The 20000-nt window shown below is 44.2% G+C and overlaps 2 protein-coding genes across 4 annotated transcripts in view; one reads left to right on the plus strand and one right to left on the minus strand.

Annotated features, from left to right (window-relative positions):
• chic (profilin chic) overlaps positions 1–17249 on the plus strand; it is a 17446-nt gene extending 197 nt beyond the window's left edge. Inside the window, exons 1-4 of the mRNA XM_027364391.2 lie at positions 1–55; positions 4579–4695; positions 15597–15750; positions 15920–17249. The exon at positions 1–55 is cut by the window's left edge and continues 197 nt beyond it. Coding sequence (XP_027220192.1) covers positions 1–55; positions 4579–4695; positions 15597–15749 — 325 coding nt within the window. The 3' untranslated portion in view covers position 15750; positions 15920–17249. The remainder of the gene's footprint in view (positions 56–4578; positions 4696–15596; positions 15751–15919) is intronic.
• LOC113812510 (serine/arginine repetitive matrix protein 2) overlaps positions 15918–20000 on the minus strand; it is a 497858-nt gene continuing 493775 nt past the window's right edge. For all 3 annotated transcript variants that reach the window (XM_070137814.1, XM_070137813.1, XM_070137812.1), the window contains one exon: positions 15918–19601. Coding sequence is in view for 2 of the 3 variants with exons in the window: in XM_070137813.1 (XP_069993914.1) it covers positions 19519–19601 (83 nt within the window). In the remaining variant the exon portion in view is untranslated. The remainder of the gene's footprint in view (positions 19602–20000) is intronic.

A 20000-nucleotide genomic window follows, 5' to 3' on the forward strand; every position in this document is an offset into this window, starting at 1 on the left:
GGCGGTTATTGCCGGTCACGATGGCACATTATGGGCCAAAAGTGATAACATCGAAGTAAGTAAGATTTGCCGGTTCTTACTTTCTCCTGCTGACTATCTGTTTGACTTCTTTGTTACTTCCTCTCTCTTGTGCACTCCTAGCCTTAGGAAATTAACCAAACGTGTGCCAGGTGATCCGTAGAAGTGTCGTAGACGTAGAAAAGTAGCGAAAAGCGTAAGTATATGTGGCCGGGTGGCAGACAAAGGCCGGCTGGCGTGGCCGAGGCATCGCACACACCTAACCCTCATTTCCTCCTTTCGCCTCTTCCCCCTTCGGGTTGCCCCTCTCCTTGCCCCCACCTCAGCCGCGACGGAGGCAGTGCAGTGGATTTACTTCTGAAAATGTCTATATTTGGTGTTCTTTCCCTCCCCAGCCGCTTCGGTAACGTTATTTTTAAGTGTTTGGCAATCCATAGAAACGGTTCGCCCTTTCTAGAAAATGAGCGCGCTTTAAACTTGATCAATACCACTTTCCCCCTCTCCTTAAGAGTATTCTTTGAGGGAAATGCCGCCACTTCCTCTAAATTAAGAGGCTAAGATACAAGGCCGAGGAACACGCGGTTTGGAAATAAGCCTTTACCGGTTGATAGGCCTATAAATGACCTTTTACAGGAGGCTTTTGTTCAAAATCAGCAGGGATCCGCTAGGAAATGCCGGTTGGTCATTGGTGACTGGAAACCTTTATTTGCAGTTTTACGAAACCCACATGTGCAAATAATGTGTAGGAGTATTGATCAACAATTTTTTTTCTAGCATGTGTATTCAGATCTGCTCAAGGTTGTATTGTGCAGTCAGCAACGGTAGTTCTTTGTATCATAGCATTATAATATAAAGGTTTGTAGGCCAGTGTTTTCTTGGTGTAGGAATTTAGTTACATGAAAATTGAATTTAAAATCGACTTGTAGCATGAAAACCTGAGAATTGTGGAAGCTTTGTCAGTTAGCTTAAAATATGTTTAGAGGGAATCTTGTCATGTGATTGTGGACTTACTAAAACATGCCCCCCCCCCCCCCCCCCAAAGTACTGTTCGTGTGAAAGCTGTGCTAATGTGGCTTAATTGAGCATTTTGTACTTAAACACATTGGTGAAGTATAAAGTGTAGAGGATTGAGGATTGCAGAAAATTCTTTTTTTCTTTTTCTAAGAAATTATTTATGTAAATGGTGAGTGAAGATTATGCTTTTTCTGTGACATACCATGCACATGATTCAAGATAAAAAGATTGAAGGCATTTAGTAGATGAATTTTAAGACCTCTGTCACTTCCATGTAAATTATTTTGTGGCATATGTACCTTTGGTGCTCCAGTAAAGGCCAACAAGTCACCTTAAAGTATGTTCTGGTAGGACAGGGCTTGGGAGAGTTGTTTCTCTGATAAAGTGCTGAAATATGTAAAGACTCCATTCTTCAGATAACTTTCACATCCTTGGTTGTCTACCCACATTTAAATGGTGACTTCTATTCACTGGAAAGTTCATGGAATTCATGGTCATTCTGTATCATAAGGCTGTGCATGTTTGGTTCTACAATCCCTTGGCTCCTTAGATGCACCAGCAAAGGCCAACAACCCCATGATGTATTTTCTGGCAAGATGGGGCCTTTTCTTGTTTCTTTTGATAAATTGCCAGGGAGCTGTAAGCTCAATTTTGCCAAATTTTAAATGAATCGTTGACTGCCCATGTTCTGTAGATGCAGAGTTTGAAATTGATTCCCACGGAGATACATATAAATTAAGAGATTGAAATCTTTTACCGTGATGTTTTGCAGATATTTAGTTCCTTATACTATATACCCATTCCATTGTTTCATGTCTCGCGTCCTTGATTCATACAAAATTGTTAAATCCCTCTGCCATTTATATATTCAGTGTCGGAAATTGTAATAATATTGCAAGTTGGAAAGTTAGGTGTAACTTTGAACTGGAAGGAAAAGCTTATTTGGTACAATACAAGAAATGCATTATGAAAGCTGGCACATGGCAGTAATCATTTAGTGTATTTATCTGATCGCTTGAATGTTTTCGTACAGATTGACATTTAAGAATAAGGTGTGGAGACTTAATACAGTGATAGTGAAGTATTAATGGAAGGTCAGAGTATACCTGAGGAGTCTGTAGGGTAAGCCTAGCAGGAAAGTTTGTTCAAATATAAGAAATTGCTTTGGACAGTTTGTACAATCGCCAAACTTCCTAACAGATAGTGTAAAAGAATTGAGAATTGAGTTTATTGAAAATAAGAGAATGCTCAGATGGTTGTATACTTTCCTGTTGAAGTTTCTGCCAAGCATTATTTTATATAGAAGCTGATGTGGACAGTCCAGCAGTGTTTGTGAATGTGCTGCATTTGTCATACAGGTTAATTAGAAGTTGCAATGGCCCTCCAGCATCCCCGTAGAGTTGGAGAGAGTAGAACATATTGAGGAGACCTTGGCAACTTGAGCTGGATGTGGGCCAAATGGGGAAAAGTGAAAGTGTGCAGCGTCGTCACTCTGGCAGCCACACTTGACCGTTTGCATCATTGTTTAAGTTGAGAAATTTTTCAAGGATTAGTGGTTTTTATTAATTTCTTGAATAGTAGATATCAGATTTATATAGATTTATAAGTAGTTTGCTTGGAGAATAGTTCTGATTGTATCTGAACGAGTGGGTACATTATCCCCCTCCCCCCCATCCCCTCCGTGTTAATTTTTCAGGGAAAGGAATATATCCACTCCATGCATAAAATTTCTGCAAATAATTAATAAAAGCAAAAATAGTTGTAGCTTGTCTCCTTTATCAGTATGGAAATGTGTGAAAAAAAATGTACAAGGTTCTTGCATTTTTACTTATTTGGTAACATACAAATACAAGTAAATATTTACATATGCATATGGTAGATACTTAGCTATTTAGTCTCACTTTATTTTTCTTGAAATGTTTATCAGGTGACACTTTGGTTATATGCTGTATATTACATTAAATCTAAAGCAAGTTTTGGAATTATATTTTTGGTAATAAACTTCACTTAATATGGCTGCACAAACTGGAATTAAGCTTCATAAGAAGTTAACTTGCACTATATACAGCAATAGAGAGGGCTGTTATTTGGTGATGGTAGGGGAAACTAGCCTTTCAATGATAGTGTTACTTATACAAATACACTTGTGTATTGTATTCATAATCAAGCTTGCATTTTGCTTTGACATCATTAGCTTCAAATATAGCAAGCTATGATACCCAATTCTGTGCACTTGTTTGTTCATGTCAGTATCTATGTACACAGATTTATAGTATTTGTTACCAAGAGAGAGACCCTCCAGATATGGAAGGCCCAAAACACAAATCTAACTTTGTTCTATTTCTTAAATGGGGGGGGGGGTCAAGCACCCCTGTACCTCCCCTGTACCTTCCCTTTGTTAGCACTCCCTTGCTATCTTATAAAAAGTGGACATTAAAGGTGTTGCAGACTTAGTCTGAGAGGTTGTATGCATTGAATATTTTTGCCTTTTTTCAGTTTGACTCCATTTCTTGTGCTCATTAAGATTGTATCTTTTTCTTTCTATCTGTGTTTCGTTCTTGGTTACATTAACCCAGATCAGTTTGTAGATGTAATTGATTAGTGAAAGTGGGAAGGGTGCAATGCTTATATTTCACACGAGATTTAAAGGTAGTATAAGCTCTTATTTAATTTATATTTTTGGTGTTAGTCATCACTTTTGTAAAGATCATTTATCCACAGTTCAGATTTGAAATGTGCAGTTTTATATTGTGTAAGATCAGTCTGTCATTGGATGAAATTGTTGATTGCCAGTAAAAATGCTTCAAAAGGATACATATAGCTACAAATACTACAGTTTACTGTTGCAGTTTGTATATTTGGTGTATTGTTTCTCTTTTTGTACGTACTTGTTTGTATTTAAAGCATAAGTGCAATTCTTTATGTACAGCAGTGAAATAAGTGAAATGTTTGGAATCCACATTGTTAAAAATCTGTCGTGTTCAGTCGGGGGTCTCATACTGGCAAACGTTTGTTTAATGACAACAGGATGTCAAGAATTATGCAGTGATAGTGCAGTGTCAGTAATTTAGGGATTCTTTAAAAATCTGGCGTGTGATTTTACGTAAACTTAAAATAGTTTATAATGAATGGACATGTTTATATTTGACATTCCTGTGTATTGCAGCGACTTTTACCCCCCCCCCCCCACGTATTGCTATAGATAAATACGGAGTGCACTTCTTTAGTTGTTTACTTTGTAGATCCTTTCTGCATATTTGCATGATATTTACATTTAGTGTGGAACAATCTAGTATTACGTTGAAATGAAGGAAAATTGTAAATTTTTAGATAAATAGGATACAAATTTACTGTTTACACGAAGTACTTAATTAGATGATTATATTACAATCTTGATTTGACTTGAGAAATTGTTGTAATAACTTTTTCCCTTAATTGTTTGAAATTTTAAGGGATACAATCTTTGATTTTAAAAGCTGCTTTATCTGTTTACTTAATTTTGTGAACTTGTATGCTATGTCCTGATTCAAATTTTTTCTTTTTCAGCCATCCCGGGAGGAGTTAGTAAAGTTAGCAAACAGTTTTACCGATCAGAAAGGCCTTGCAATGACTGGAGTTCACATGGGTGGTGAAAAGTACTTCTACCTCTCTGGCACCGACAAGGTAAGAGAAACTTATCATTTCTTCCCCATTTGAGTGAATGTGGTTTAGATGTGAAAGTATGTTTGTGGAAATGGTGATGTGAAAGCTTAATCTAAATAGTGGTGCAGATGGCCAAGTTTTGAGGGCACATTTTTCATTGACCTTTTCAGTGCTTTTATTTCTTAGTTATTGATGGTATATTGCTAGTGCTTCAGCTGTTTCCTTCTAGTTTTAGGTCTTTAGTTACTTTTTAAAAATTTCATTTTTCCGTCTCCCTTCTCTGGCCTTTCCCAATTTGATTTTCATCTTTTCCCAGTTCTTTTCATGCATGCTTTCTCCTATTATTTCTCCATCTCTCCCCCCCCCCCCTCTTTCATGCTATTCCTTTGATTGCTTGTGCTCTTGCTCCCCTCACTGCTTCTCTCCCCCTCTGCTGTTGCAGCGCCAGGCGTGATTTTCACTAATCAATCCATCAAATATCCCCCTCACATTTCCTCCTTGTTGTTTTGCTCCCCCCTCTTGTTGTTTCTCACCCTCATAGCCTTCTCTTTTTTTCTTGTCCTTCCAACAGTGTCTTGCTGTTTCTTGCCCTGCCTTCTCTATCATGTGACATTGCTCTTTCTCATCCCCCCCCCCCCCCCCCCCCCCCCCCCCGCTTGCATGTTTCCACATTTTCTCGCTTCCCTTCTCCCACCCTCACTTCACCACGTCCCATTGCTATGTCTCTCCCACCCTCCCTTCACCACGTCCCATTGCTATCTCTCTCCCACCCTCCCTTCACCACGTCCCATTGCTATGTCTCTCCCACCCTCCCTTCACCACGTCCCATTGCTATCTCTCTCCCACCCTCCCTTCACCATGTCCCATTGCTATGTCTCTCCCACCCTCCCTTCACCACGTCCCATTGCTATGTCTCTCCCACCCTCCCTTCACCACATCCCATTGCTATGTCTCTCCCACCCTCCCTTCACCACGTCCCATTGCTATGTCTCGCCCACCCTCCCTTCACCACGTCCCATTGCTATGTCTCACCCACCCTCCCTTCACCACGTCCCATTGCTATGTCTCACCCACCCTCCCTTCACCACGTCCCATTGCTATGTCTCGCCCACCCTCCCTTCACCACGTCCCATTGCTATGTCTCTCCCACCCTCCCTTCACCACGTCCCATTGCTATGTCTCTCCCACCCTCCCTTCACCACGTCCCATTGCTATGTCTCTCCCACCCTCCCTTCACCACGTCCCATTGCTATGTCTTGCCCACCCTCCCTTCACCACGTCCCATTGCTATGTCTCTCCCACCCTCCCTTCACCACATCCCATTGCTATGTCTCTCCCACCCTCCCTTCTGCACCACGTTGCATTGTGATTTCCCGCCCTCCCTTCTCCACTACGTTGCATTGTGATTTCCCGCCCTCCCTTCTCCACCACGTTGCATTGTGATTTCCAGCCCTCCCTTCTCCACCACGTTGCATTGTGATTTCCCGCCCTCCCTTCTCCACCACGTTGCATTGTGATTTCCCGCCCTCCCTTCTCCACTACGTTGCATTGTGATTTCCCGCCCTCCCTTCTCCACCACGTTGCATTGTGATTTCCCGCCCTCCCTTCTCCACTACGTTGCATTGTGATTTCCCGCCCTCCCTTCTCCACCACGTTGCATTGTGATTTCCCGCCCTCCCTTCTCCACCACGTTGCATTGTGATTTCCCGCCCTCCCTTCTCCACCACGTTGCATTGTGATTTCCCGCCCTCCCTTCTCCACTACGTTGCATTGTGATTTCCCGCCCTCCCTTCTCCACCACGTTGCATTGTGATTTCCTGCCCTCCCTTCTCCACCACGTTGCATTGTGATTTCCTGCCCTCCCTTCTCCACCATGTTGGATTGTGATTTCCCACCCTCCCTTCTCCACCACATTGAATTGTGATTTCCCGCCCTTGCTTCTCCACGTCGCATTGCGATTTCCCGCCCTTGCTTCTCCACCATGTCCCATTGCTATGTCTCGCCCACCCTCCCTTCACTACGTCCCATTGCTCTGTCTCTCCGGTCCTCACTTTACCATGTCGCATTGCTTTTTACTGCCCTCCCTCATCCACCACGTCGCATGGCAATATCCCGCCCTCCCTTCTCCACGTCGCCACATTGCTTTTTCCCGCCCTCTCTTCTCCACCACGTCGCCACATTGCTTTTTCCCGCCCTCGCTTCTCCACCACGTCGCCACATTGCTTTTTCCCGCCCTCGCTTCACCACGTCGCCACATTGCTATTTCCCGCCCTTGCTTCTCCACCACGTCGCCACATTGCTATTTCCCGCCCTCGCTTCTCCACCACGTCGCCACATTGCTATATCCCGCCCTCGCTTCTCCACCACGTCGCCACATTGCTATTTCCCGCCCTCGCTTCTCCACCACGTTGCCACATTGCTATTTCCCACCCTCGCTTCTCCACCACGTCGCCACATTGCTATTTCCCGCCCTCGCTTCTCCACCACGTCGCCACATTGCTATTTCCCGCCCTCGCTTCTCCACCACGTCGCCACATTGCTATTTCCCGCCCTCGCTTCTCCACCACGTCGCCACATTGCTATTTCCCGCCCTCGCTTCTCCACCACGTCACCACATTGCTATTTCCCATCCTCGCTTCTCCACCACGTCACCACATTGCTATTTCCCGCCCTCGCTTCTCCACCACGTCGCCACATTGCTATTTTCCACCCTCGCTTCTCCACCATGTTGCCACATTGCTATTTCCCACCCTCGCGTCTCTACCATGTTGCCACATTGCTATTTCCCACCCTCGCGTCTCCACCATGTTGCCACATTGCTATTTCCCACCCTCGCGTCTCCACCATGTTGCCACCTTGCTATTTCCCACCCTCGCGTCTCCACCATGTTGCCACATTGCTATTTCCCACCCTCGCGTCTCCACCATGTTGCCACATTGCTATTTCCCACCCTCGCGTCTCCACCATGTTGCCACATTGCTATTTCCCACCCTCGCGTCTCCACCATGTTGCCACATTGCTATTTCCCACCCTCGCGTCTCCACCATGTTGCCACATTGCTATTTCCCACCCTCGCGTCTCCACCATGTTGCCACATTGTTATTTCCCACCCTCGCGTCTCTACCATGTTGCCACATTGCTATTTCCCACCCTCGCGTCTCTACCATGTTGCCACATTGCTATTTCCCACCCTCGCGTCTCTACCAAGTTGCCACATTGCTATTTCCCACCCTCGCGTCTCTACCAAGTTGCCACATTGCTATTTCCCACCCTCGCGTCTCTACCAAGTTGCCACATTGCTATTTCCCACCCTCGCGTCTCTACCAAGTTGCCACATTGCTATTTCCCACCCTCGCGTCTCCACCACGTTGCCACATTGCTATTTCCCACCCTCGCGTCTCCACCATGTTGCCACATTGCTATTTCCCACCCTCGCGTCTCTACCATGTTGCCACATTGCTATTTCCCACCCTTGCGTCTCCACCACGTCGCCACCTTGCTATTTCCCACCCTCGCGTCTCCACCATGTTGCCACCTTGCTATTTCCCACCCTCGCGTCTCCACCATGTCGCCACCTTGCTATTTCCCACCCTCGCTTCTCCACCATGTCGCCACCTTGCTATTTTCCATCCTCGCTTCTCCACCATGTCGCCACCTTGCTATTTCCCATCCTCGCTTCTCCACCACGTCGCCACCTTGCTATTTCCCATCCTCGCTTCTCCACCACGTTGCCACATTGCTATTTCCCACCCTCGCTTCTCCACCACGTCGCTACATTGCTATTTCCCACCCTCGCGTCTCCACCATGTTGCCACATTGCTATTTCCCACCCTCGCGTCTCCACCATGTTGCCACATTGCTATTTCCCACCCTTGCGTCTCCACCACGTCGCCACCTTGCTATTTCCCACCCTCGCGTCTCCACCATGTTGCCACCTTGCTATTTCCCACCCTCGCGTCTCCACCACGTCGCCACCTTGCTATTTCCCACCCTCGCGTCTCCACCATGTTGCCACCTTGCTATTTCCCACCCTTGCGTCTCCACCATGTCGCCACCTTGCTATTTCCCACCCTCGCTTCTCCACCATGTCGCCACCTTGCTATTTCCCATCCTCGCTTCTCCACCACGTCGCCACCTTGCTATTTCCCATCCTCGCTTCTCCACCACGTCGCCACCTTGCTATTTCCCATCCTCGCTTCTCCACCACGTCGCCACCTTGCTATTTCCCATCCTCGCTTCTCCACCACGTCGCCACCTTGCTATTTCCCATTCTTGCTTCTCCACCACGTCGCCACCTTGCTATATCCTGCCCTAACTTCACCACGTCGCCACCTTGTTATATCCTGCCCTAACTTCACCACGTCGCCACCTTGTTATTACCTGCCATCACTTCACCACCATGTCGCCACACTGCTATTTCCCGCCACGTCACATTGCTGTTTCTCTCCCTCCCCTCCCCACCACGTCACATTGCTGTTTCTCTCCCACACCTCCCCAGCATGCGACATTGCTGTTTCTCTCCCTCCCCTCCCCACCACGTCACATTGCTGTTTCTCTCCCTCCCCTCCCCACCACGTCACATTGCTGTTTCTCTCCCTCCCCTCCTCACCACGTCACATTGCTGTTTCTCTCCCTCCCCTCCCCACCACGTCAAATTGCTATTTCTCTCCCTCACCTCCCCACCACGTCACATTGCTGTTTCTCTCCCTCACCTCCCCACCACGTCACATTGCTGTTTCTCTCCCTCACCTCCCCACCACGTCACATTGCTTTTTCTCTCCCTCTCCTCCCCACCACGTCACATTGCTGTTTCTCTCCCTCACCTCCCCACCACGTCACATTGCTGTTTCTCTCCCTCACCTCCCCACCACGTCACATTGCTGTTTCTCTCCCTCACCTCCCCACCACGTCACATTGCTGTTTCTCTCCCTCACCTCCCCACCACGTCACATTGCTGTTTCTCTCCCTCACCTCCCCACCATGTCCCAATTCTGTTTCTCCCCCTCACCTCCCCACCATGTCCCAATTCTGTTTCTCTCCCTCACCTCCCCACCACGTCACATTGCTGTCTCTCTCCCTCACCTCTCCACCGCTTCCATAAGCATGTCGTCTCATTGCTGTTTCTTGCCCTCCTTTTCCACCTTGTGGCTCGGTGCTATTTCTCGCCTCCCCTCCCCACCTTGTCTCTCGTTTATTCTGCCTCCCCTCCCCACCTTGTTTCTCGTATATTCTGCCTCCCCTCCCCACCTTGTTTCTCGTATATTCTGCCTCCCCTCCCCACCTTGTTTCTCGTATATTCTGCCTCCCCTCCCCACCTTGTTTCTCGTTTATTCTGCCTCCCCTCCCCACCTTGTTTCTCGTTTATTCTGCCTCCCCTCCCCACCTTGTTTCTCGTTTATTCTGCCTCCCCTCCCCACCTTGTTTCTCGTTTATTCTGCCTCCCCTCCCCACCTTGTTTCTCGTTTATTCTGCCTCCCCTCCCCACCTTGTCTCTCGTTTATTCTGCCTCCCCTCCCCACCTTGTCTCTCGTTTATTCTGCCTCCCCTCCCCACCTTGTTTCTCGTTTATTCTGCCTCCCCTCCCCACCTTGTCTCTCGTTTATTCTGCCTCCCCTCCCCACCTTGTCTCTCGTTTATTCTGCCTCCCCTCCCCACCTTGTCTCTCGTTTATTCTGCCTCCCCTCCCCACCTTGTCTCTCGTTTATTCTGCCTCCCCTCCCCACCTTGTCTCTCGTTTATTCTGCCTCCCCTCCCCACCTTGTCTCTCGTTTATTCTGCCTCCCCTCCCCACCTTGTCTCTTGTTTATTCTGCCTCCCCTCCCCACCTTGTCTCTCGTTTATTCTGCCTCCCCTCCCCACCTTGTCTCTCGTTTATTCTGCCTCCTCTCCCCACCTTCTCTCGTTGCTATGTTTTGCCCCGTCCCCTCCCCTCCCTCCCCTCCCCTCCCTCCTCACCTTGTTGCCATTTCTCTCCGTCCCCTCCTCACCTTGTCGTCATTTCTCTCCCTCCCCTCCTCACCTTGTTGCCATTTCTCTCCGTCCCCTCCCCACCTTGTTGCCATTTCTCTCCCTCCCCTCCCCACCTTGTTGCCATTTCTCTCCCTCCCCTCCCCACCTTGTTGCCATTTCTCTCCCTCCCCTCCCCACCTTGTTGCCATTTCTCTCCCTCCCCTCCCCACCTTGTTGCCATTTCTCTCCCTCCCCTCCCCACCTTGTTGCCATTTCTCTCCCTCCCCTCCCCACCTTGTTGCCATTTCTCTCCCTCCCCTCCCCACCTTGTTGCCATTTCTCTCCCTCCCCTCCCCACCTTGTTGCCATTTCTCTCCCTCCCCTCCCCACCTTGTTGCCATTTCTCTCCCTCCCCTCCCCACCTTGTTGCCATTTCTCTCCCTCCCCTCCCCACCTTGTTGCCATTTCTCTCCCTCCCCTCCCCACCTTGTTGCCATTTCTCTCCCTCCCCTCCCCACCTTGTTGCCATTTCTCTCCCTCCCCTCCCCACCTTGTTGCCATTTCTCTCCCTCCCCTCCCCACCTTGTTGCCATTTCTCTCCCTCCCCTCCCCACCTTGTTGCCATTTCTCTCCCTCCCCTCCCCACCTTGTTGCCATTTCTCTCCCTCCCCTCCCCACCTTGTTGCCATTTCTCTCCCTCCCCTCCCCACCTTGTTGCCATTTCTCTCCCTCCCCTCCCCACCTTGTTGCCATTTCTCTCCCTCCCCTCCCCACCTTGTTGCCATTTCTCTCCCTCCCCTCCCCACCTTGTTGCCATTTCTCTCCCTCCCCTCCCCACCTTGTTGCCATTTCTCTCCCTCCCCTCCCCACCTTGTTGCCATTTCTCTCCCTCCCCTCCCCACCTTGTTGCCATTTCTCCCATCTCCCTCCCCCGTGTCTTTTCCTCTGCTTCTCCTCCTCCTCCTCCTCTGTCTGAAACTGCCCCCTGCCTCCCTCTTGTAAGTAGCTACTTTGTCCTTCCTCCCCTCCCTTTCTCCCATTTCCCTCTTATCTGCTACTCCCTCTTCCTTCCATTTATCTCCTTTCATCTCATTCAATGCTTAGTATGTAAATATTGTAGGTAAATTGGATAGGTGAATTCTGAGATACTTTTAAAGTTTTAAACAATAATTTTACGTTCAACAAGCCTGAGCAGAGTAGTTTTACTGTTTTCTTTGCTAGACCAAATTATAGAATCCACCTACATGAAACAAAATGCCAGATTTATCTGTGCAGAGGGGTTACATGACAGAGCTGAAAGGATTTACAATGTGACCTTGAATTCATTAATCTATTTACATTGTGGCTCTTGTATTCTTAAAACTGTCATTTCATTTTTTTTCTTTTTACCTCCTTTTCTCAGTATGGGCTTTCTTCTCACTCTCACTTTCCTAAACCTTTTCACTCAAGTTTATTTCCTCTCCTTCCCTCTTTCTTTGCCTCCAAATGTACCTACATCTAAATTATACCTGTCCCCTTGTTTCCTGCCTCGTGCCTATCCAAAATGGGTGGTCTCCCTTATCCATGTATTGTATGCACATCAGTAAAGTTTCAAAATTATGGTGGGTGTTTAATGAGCTTGCTTTCGATTTTGAAGATGTTGCTCCTTAGATTACCTGGGATACTCAATTATTCATTGCTAAGTTTTGTTTTTAATGCAAGTTTTATATAACTGTTATTATTGTGTTAATAACTTTTAGGGCACTTGTATCCTGTTTAGACAAATTGGTATAATAATTTCTCCATGTACAGAAAGTTTTGTAATCTATTACTATAAATTTGTATTGATCTATGTATATCATATATAATTTCATTAACCTGCTGGCACTAGGAGTGCATGTATATATGCAGTGTCCACTGTTATATTTTGATTAAACATTGATGGCTTCAGAAGGACTGTCATGGAGGCAAATACCAGGAATAATTGACCCCACCAATGAACCCCAATCCTTGATCATTAGGAAAGGATAGTTTTTTTGTTGATGTAAGAAAGACAATAGTAACTGAAATCTTACCCCCTAAATTCAAGGAATGGTTAAATGAGATCAGGTAGGCCTAGCATTTTATTCGTAGGTGAAAATGCTAGTAAAACCACTTGTTATATGAAAATCAATGTAGTAAATCACAGTGGATGATGCGTGCTCTTGTCAATGGGTTTATATCAAGCAAGGAAAACAAATGTACTTTATGCTTTAGAAATCCCATGAATACATGAACAGCAGTACATGGAGAACTCCCTTTCCCCTCTCCTTTTGGCCCTTCCACCTTCTTTAGCCACTTCTAAATTTACTTGTAATTTGTTTGTTGGCTGAGTCAAATCATTTTCTCCCTCTGCCTCTCCCCCCCTCTCCCTCCCCAATATATGCATGCAATGCTTTTAACTTGCTCTAGAGTACCAACACAACCCAAAATATTTTTATGCAGGAATTTGGATGGGATGTACTTATGATTGTGGATGTACAAGGTCAAATTACAATAATTGATAAAGTATTTAATTTCCTTATAATTTGATGAGAAACCTTTTTGAAAAGATTTCACAGCTTGAATGTTTAAAACCTTTTCATTGGTCATGGCAGTGCATTCATACAACTCGAATGGTGTGTTTCTGCTCAAGCTGTTGTGCATTGTGAATTGTTGGGATATATATATATTTTTTAATCCCTTCATAAGATTGCCTTAAACTGTAGACTGATTATGGTTAAAAGAAATGCTTGAATCAAGTTAGATTTCATGAGCCACTAGTTATCTAATGTGCAAGTTTAAGAAGACCCAATTTCAGCCCTGTGTAAATGATTGATTGTAATATCACTTTGCAGTTAAGTGATTACTTTAATCACTTGAAGACAAAATTTGTCCTGTAAAGTGTAAAGGGAAAATTAGGTAAAGGTATATATACTTTAAATTGATGGAATAGTCAATAAATTTATACATTTTAAATGTCCAGTTAACTTATTCTAGCTAAAGACCATAAAGGAAGACACACATTCCTTGAATAAAGATGAAAATTTAATCAGCAAAACTCCTACAATATTCTAGATGTTATAACTTTCTAAAAGTATACTTCCGTTTGTAATGTGTGCATTCATGGGAGGGGGGGTGATTGTATACACAGCCTTGTATACAAAAGTATGACTGAGCTAGGTCTCCGTGTGTAATACGCATGCAAGTATAGGTGATTGTGCAGTGTACCCAGAATATACTTGTGCACATATTACACACAAATACTTAATATATGTAGATAGTACACATGAATGCATACATTTGTGCATGTATATTGTACACGTATGCACATGATACGTGTGTGTACGTGTGTGTGTGTGTGTGTGTGTGTGTGTGTGTGTGTGTGTGTGTGCACGCGTGTGCATGCAGTTGCTTGTGCACTCCTTGTAGGTATGTGGTTATGCTTGTGTATGTAGTCATTGGTGTCAGCACTTGTAAATTTAGTCAGTAGTGGTGCTCGCACATAGTCCATTGTGTGTTCATGCACATAGGCTTGCACACGTACATAGTCCATAGTGTGTGCACATACACGTGTATAAGCTTGCGCAGTCCGCCTGTGTGTGTGTGTGCGCGCGTGCAGGTGTACAAGCTTGCCTGCCCACAGTCCATAGTGTTTGTGTACGCGCAGGTGTATAAGCTTGCACATGCTTAATCCATTGTGTGTGTGTATGTGTGCACACATGCAGGAGCACAAGCTTGCATGCACACAGTCCATAGTGTTTGTGTATGTGCAGGTGTATAAGCTTGCACATGCTTAGTCCATTGTGTGTATGTGTATGTGTGCGCACAAGCATGCACACAAGCTTGTGTACATAGTCTATAGTGTGTGTGTGTGTGTGTGCACATGTACAAGCTTGTGTACATAGTCCATAGTGTGTGTGTGCGTACATGCACGCGCACAAGCTTGTGCACACAGTCCATAGTGTGTGCAAGCATGTATGTGTGTGCGTACAAGCATGCACGCGCACATAGTCCATAGTGTGTGTGTGTGTGTGTGTGCGCACAAGCATGCACGCGTGCACAGTCCATAGTGTGTTTGTGCGTGTGTGCGCACAAGCATGCATGCGTGCACAGTCCGTAGTGTGTGTGCGTGTGCACACAAGTATGCATGCGTGCACAATCCATAGTGTGTGCATGTGCACAAGTATGCATGCGTGCACAATCCATAGTGTGTGCGTGTGCATGTGCACAAGCATGCACGCATGCACTGTCCATAGTGTGTGTGTGTGTGTGCACGCGCGTGTGCACAGGTATGCATGCCCACACAGTCCATAGTGTGTGCGTGCACAAGCATGCAAGCGTACACAGTTCATAGTGTGTGTGTGCTTGTGCACAAGCATGCACGTGTGCACAGTCCATAGTGTGTGTGTGTGCGCATGTGCATGTGCACAAGCATACACGCGTGCACAGTCCATAGTGTGTGTGTGCGCGTGTGCATGTGCACAAGCATACACGCGTGCATAGTCCATAGTGTGTGTGCGCGTGCGCTCTCAAGCATGCACTCGTGCACAGTCCGTAATGTGTGCGCGTGCACATGCAGTAGTACAAGCTTGCGTACACACATAGTCCATAGTGTGTGTTTGTATGTGCATAAGCTCAAGTTAGAGCATGTACATATGGCAGTGTGTGGGGGCGTTTGCACACTTTCCAAGTACATAACAGGATTGTTTTAGTATCAAGGATTTTGATATATTAAGGTCTTGGCAGGGGTTCATTATGAATGTTGAATGTTTGCTGCATTGTGTATATTCTTCACCTTAATCTTTAGTAATGGAACTAGTGGAAAAAATCATTAGCTCTGGTGTTCCATTGTCCTTGATATTGCTGAGATTTGTGATTTGTTGCCCCAATGTAATAGCTATAAGATTATAAAAAGTACCGTGATTGCTATGATTGACCAAATCTGTAACCCTTTTGTTTCTCATTGATTACAGGTTATCCGATGCAAGAAAGGGAAGGCAGGAATGCACTGCATGAAGACGTTGCAAGCAGTCCTGATAGCCATGTTCGAGGACCCTATTCAGCCCCCACAGGTGGCTTCTATTGTAGAGTCACTAGGGGAGTACCTTATCTCCATGACTTATTGAGGTAAGTTTGATTTCATAGCCTTTATTTATTTTGTGGAGTAAGACCTGCTGTAGTTAGAATTTAAGCGTGCTCTTTGGATCTTGTGAACTTGAATTTGCTTTGAATATGTAATGATTTTTTGGTGTGATTTTACTAGATATTTAGTTTGTATTTTTTCGTTTTGTTTCAGTGAATGAAGACTTCGTGAATATCACTATCTTCATTGGAGCTTCATGGCAGTGGGTGACATGTGATAAACCAGTGTTGACCAGTGTTTGACGGTGACTTGAACATGTGTTCCATCTTGATAAAAACTTGGCTACTCAATCAGAAAAAATAAAAGATGAAAAAAAGTGGAAACCCATGTATTTTTTGTTTTTCTTTGGATAATACCAGCAACATTTTAGGAAAGGCTTGGCTGTCACACCAGTGTTTATGTATGTATGTAATGTATTTGACGTCGGAAAGGGTTCTATGAAATGAATATACTTTCGCGTTTAAAAAAAACACCTTTGTATAATAAATTTTTTCCATGGACATTTTATTATTGCAGCTTTTTGTGAATTAACTTGCACTCTTATATAAGTGATGGTTTGCAGCTGATGGTTTTTGCAACTATTAGTGAAGTGGCTAGCCTGTGTATATTTGCGAGCATTTAGTGGTAGGGAGACGGATGATCTGTTAACCTTGTCCTTATAATCCTGATAATTTTGTCTTCCTCTGCTTTCAATCTCCAGAACATACCTCTTGACAAATTGCCTTTTTCAGTCTTGCCTCCATCTCAGTATTTTCCTCATCCTCAACTCCCACACTCCAACATACTTGTGTGAGTGTCTAGTCTCTGCTAGCCACTGATCCCAGTGTTGATTTTTTGTTTTATTTTTTTTATATTAAATTTGTTCCTAAATGAAATTTAAAGTTTCCTGTACCCAACAGCTGTAAATGGAAACTATTAAATGGAATAAGCATTCCTTATCTCAACTGGTATCTTTTATGTTGATATCCAACGAACTATATTTTCTTGTATGAAAACCTACTCTAGCCTGTAACTGAATATTGGGTCCTAATTACTATTACTGCGCAATTGCTCAGTCTTGATAAGTTTTGTTATAAAGCCAATCTTTCTTTTTGATTATTATTACGGGGAATAATTTTTTCTTTGAACCCCGTGCTTTTTTGGGGATGGGGGGGATTTTGAACTTGAATTTTGAAAAAAGTTTGGGGGGATCCCTGTCATGGATTCACGAGAGATCGGCGATTATGAACCCGAGGTGATTGGTTCAACGCAGCTCATTTTCCTGTTCAAAACGCATCTCTGGTTCAGAATCGCTGGTCACAATTTTTTAACTGTTAAGGTTCCAGTGTAGTGTCACCCACTCAGGGTTGGCACTGCAATTCTTGGAGGCACAAAATTGGCCCATGTGCCCAGGCTTGGTGTTCTGCCGCGTCAGTAGTTCTACTGCGGACGCTCAGTATTGTACAGCTTCCATTCCCCCCCCAATAAACACTACTTAATAACATTATATTTTTATATATCCCTTGGTTAAGGTGCACATAACTGGCTCATTTTCTTTTTGTAAACCATTTTCCCAAGCATGCCAGTGGATCCAGTGCACCTTGTAGCTAGGCTGGCTTCATTTGTGAAAGTCACTTGCATCCAACGTAATTGTTTTTTCACCTTAGAAATAGACATTGGGGTAGATGTACAAAAATATTAATCGGACTCAAATCTGAACTGGTAGTAGACATTGCATGCTAGTTTTGTAGATGGAGATTCTATAGACTTTGGCTTTGTCAGTTTAGTCATATATTGTGGGGTAAGGAGAAATTCCAACTTTTCTTAATTTTGTAAAATTGCAAAATAGCAGGACGTACAAACTGTAAGGGTGGAACGCAAAGCCTGTTAATCTAGAGCCTATAATTAATGATGGTAAGCAGGAATAATGCAGTGCGCCTGTATTTCATAAATATTTAGGTCTTTAATATGGAGAGAACATCTCACTCGAAGAAAAAGAAGAATAAAAAACACCAATTATTGTAATGTTTATTTTGCCAAGTGTTTTACAGGTTAATAAAAATGCATTAGACAATTTGACTTACAAAACAATGTAGCGGGAAAGTTTTAAGTACAATCAAGTCTTTGCTGCCACCCATTCTTAGACTTGGTACCATCATGAGCAAGATGTTGCAAGCGGTGAGATGAGATGGCAAATTTCAACATTGCTCGGGCACTACACCAATAAGCAATTGCCAATTAAGGTTTCAGATCTTGAAAAGCATGGTAGATGGTCTCGGACCTTAAACCTAAGATTTTACTTATGCCATCGAGGTTAAAATTATATTAGATGTGGCTTTACATTCAAGGACAGTTTTCTTGTTACACTGACAGTTAAATTAAACCCTTTTCGTGGTTACAAATACAGGTGGCCGTGTTAGCAAAGATTATACCACATCCACAAACAATTACACGCTACCAAGATAAGATATGTACAAGTAGCGATGAACTCACCGGATTGTGGAATAAAATTGTTAGTTTTGTGTCAAGTAATAAAACCTTTTCACTATATATAATGCTAAATGGTTAAATAAAAACTTTTATTTACAATATACATCTATAAATCCCACAAGTATTTGATAAATGGACTCGAAAAATACAAACCCCTTGTGTAACCAGAAATTTGACAAGTGAACAAATCAATTACGTTACGAAGGCCCCTGCAGTATCTCTGCTGTGGAGGACTGACGAGTCAATACAACCAAGCGGAACTGCCTTGCGTGTGTGTAGGAGGGGACTGGTTGTGAGTTGTGTGCCAAGTTAACCTGAGCCTGGCGCATTTTGAGGCTAAGGGTGACGATATTTTTCTTATCGCCTCCATTGCCAGAACTTGTTACCTATTCACATGTCTACACTTGCTAGGGAAACCTATACATAAACTACAGTTCATTTGCAGTAAGGTTGAAGCTTGATATACAACCGCATGTTCTTGACAATAAGTATGCCAAGCAAATGAACTGAAATTTACTTCTAATTTCATTCGGTAGACGTGTGATAGCTACAAGAAAATGGGGTGAAGACTGTAACTATAATTACAGGCTATGTTAAGACCAACCGTTGCCTTGGACAGCATTTCCTGCTTGTGAGGTTGGGAGGGGGGGGGGGCTTCGTGTGAATGGAGACTGCACTATAAAGGAACAATGGCTGCTGACATCGAAGCAAAACACAGCCGCTGAAAGAGGCTTATATGACCGGCGACCTTTCCGAATCTGACAACACACAGCTTACAAGCAATATATCTATACAACCTAGTTTATTTTTTATTTTTGATGGTTTAAGCTATTAAAGAAAATGGAGATTGTAAATTACTACTTAATCTAGCTTCATGAAAATTTGACTTTGAGTAATTTGAGGATGGATTTTTCAACTGACCAGTCGCCCCAAAAATTACTGGACAGAATTTTGGACTTCGAAAAAAAACTGTCCCCTATATATAATGTACATTATAACTTACTATTAGCTATATACATTGCAGGAGTCACACTTAGGGCCCCAACAAACATTTTATTATAACCTGGCGATCTGCAACTGCATTGTCAGCCTTAAAGATGTTAAACCAAACCCTATCCACCGTTAACCACGCGTTGAGTGGTTACCAACTATACACCTTAAACAACTAGCTAAATCTGTCCGAATGGCCATGTATTTTGATGAGTATTTGGCTGTTCTATGGCAGATTACACTTCAGGAGTCTGGGAGAAGATAACGTTGCAGCTACATCACGTGTCATTAAGCTACACTTTGTTGTCGAAGGAGTACTGTTTCCTTCGCCAAAATCCCCGGAAGAAGTTGAAGCGGAACTTGGAGCCTTCACCGTCTGAAAGAGAAAATATGGTTAACATTGTCAAACTCTTAAAAAAAAAAAAAAAGCGATAGTAGTTTCCTCACACATTACTTACTGCTCCATGTTCTTTAGTTAGCATATTTTATCATAGGTACACCTCACATTAACAGTTATAGCTGCACTATCTACAAGTTTATATAAACCGAAACCAATATTAATATGCATAGGACATGGAGATTTACTTCACACAATGAAAGCAGAGATAAACCAAAGACACTATACTGTATCTGATAAGTATAGTTATACACAAAGTTGACAAAACGGAGAAATAACTGATGAATCTCGATACGAAATCGTGAATGAAAAGCCACCACCGCTTTAAATATCCGCTGCAGACGTCGCCAGCGGACAACAGGCAAGAGTTCACGCCCC

This window comes from Penaeus vannamei, chromosome 23 (genome assembly GCF_042767895.1).
Source record: "Penaeus vannamei isolate JL-2024 chromosome 23, ASM4276789v1, whole genome shotgun sequence".
Lineage (NCBI taxonomy): Eukaryota > Metazoa > Arthropoda > Malacostraca > Decapoda > Penaeidae > Penaeus > Penaeus vannamei.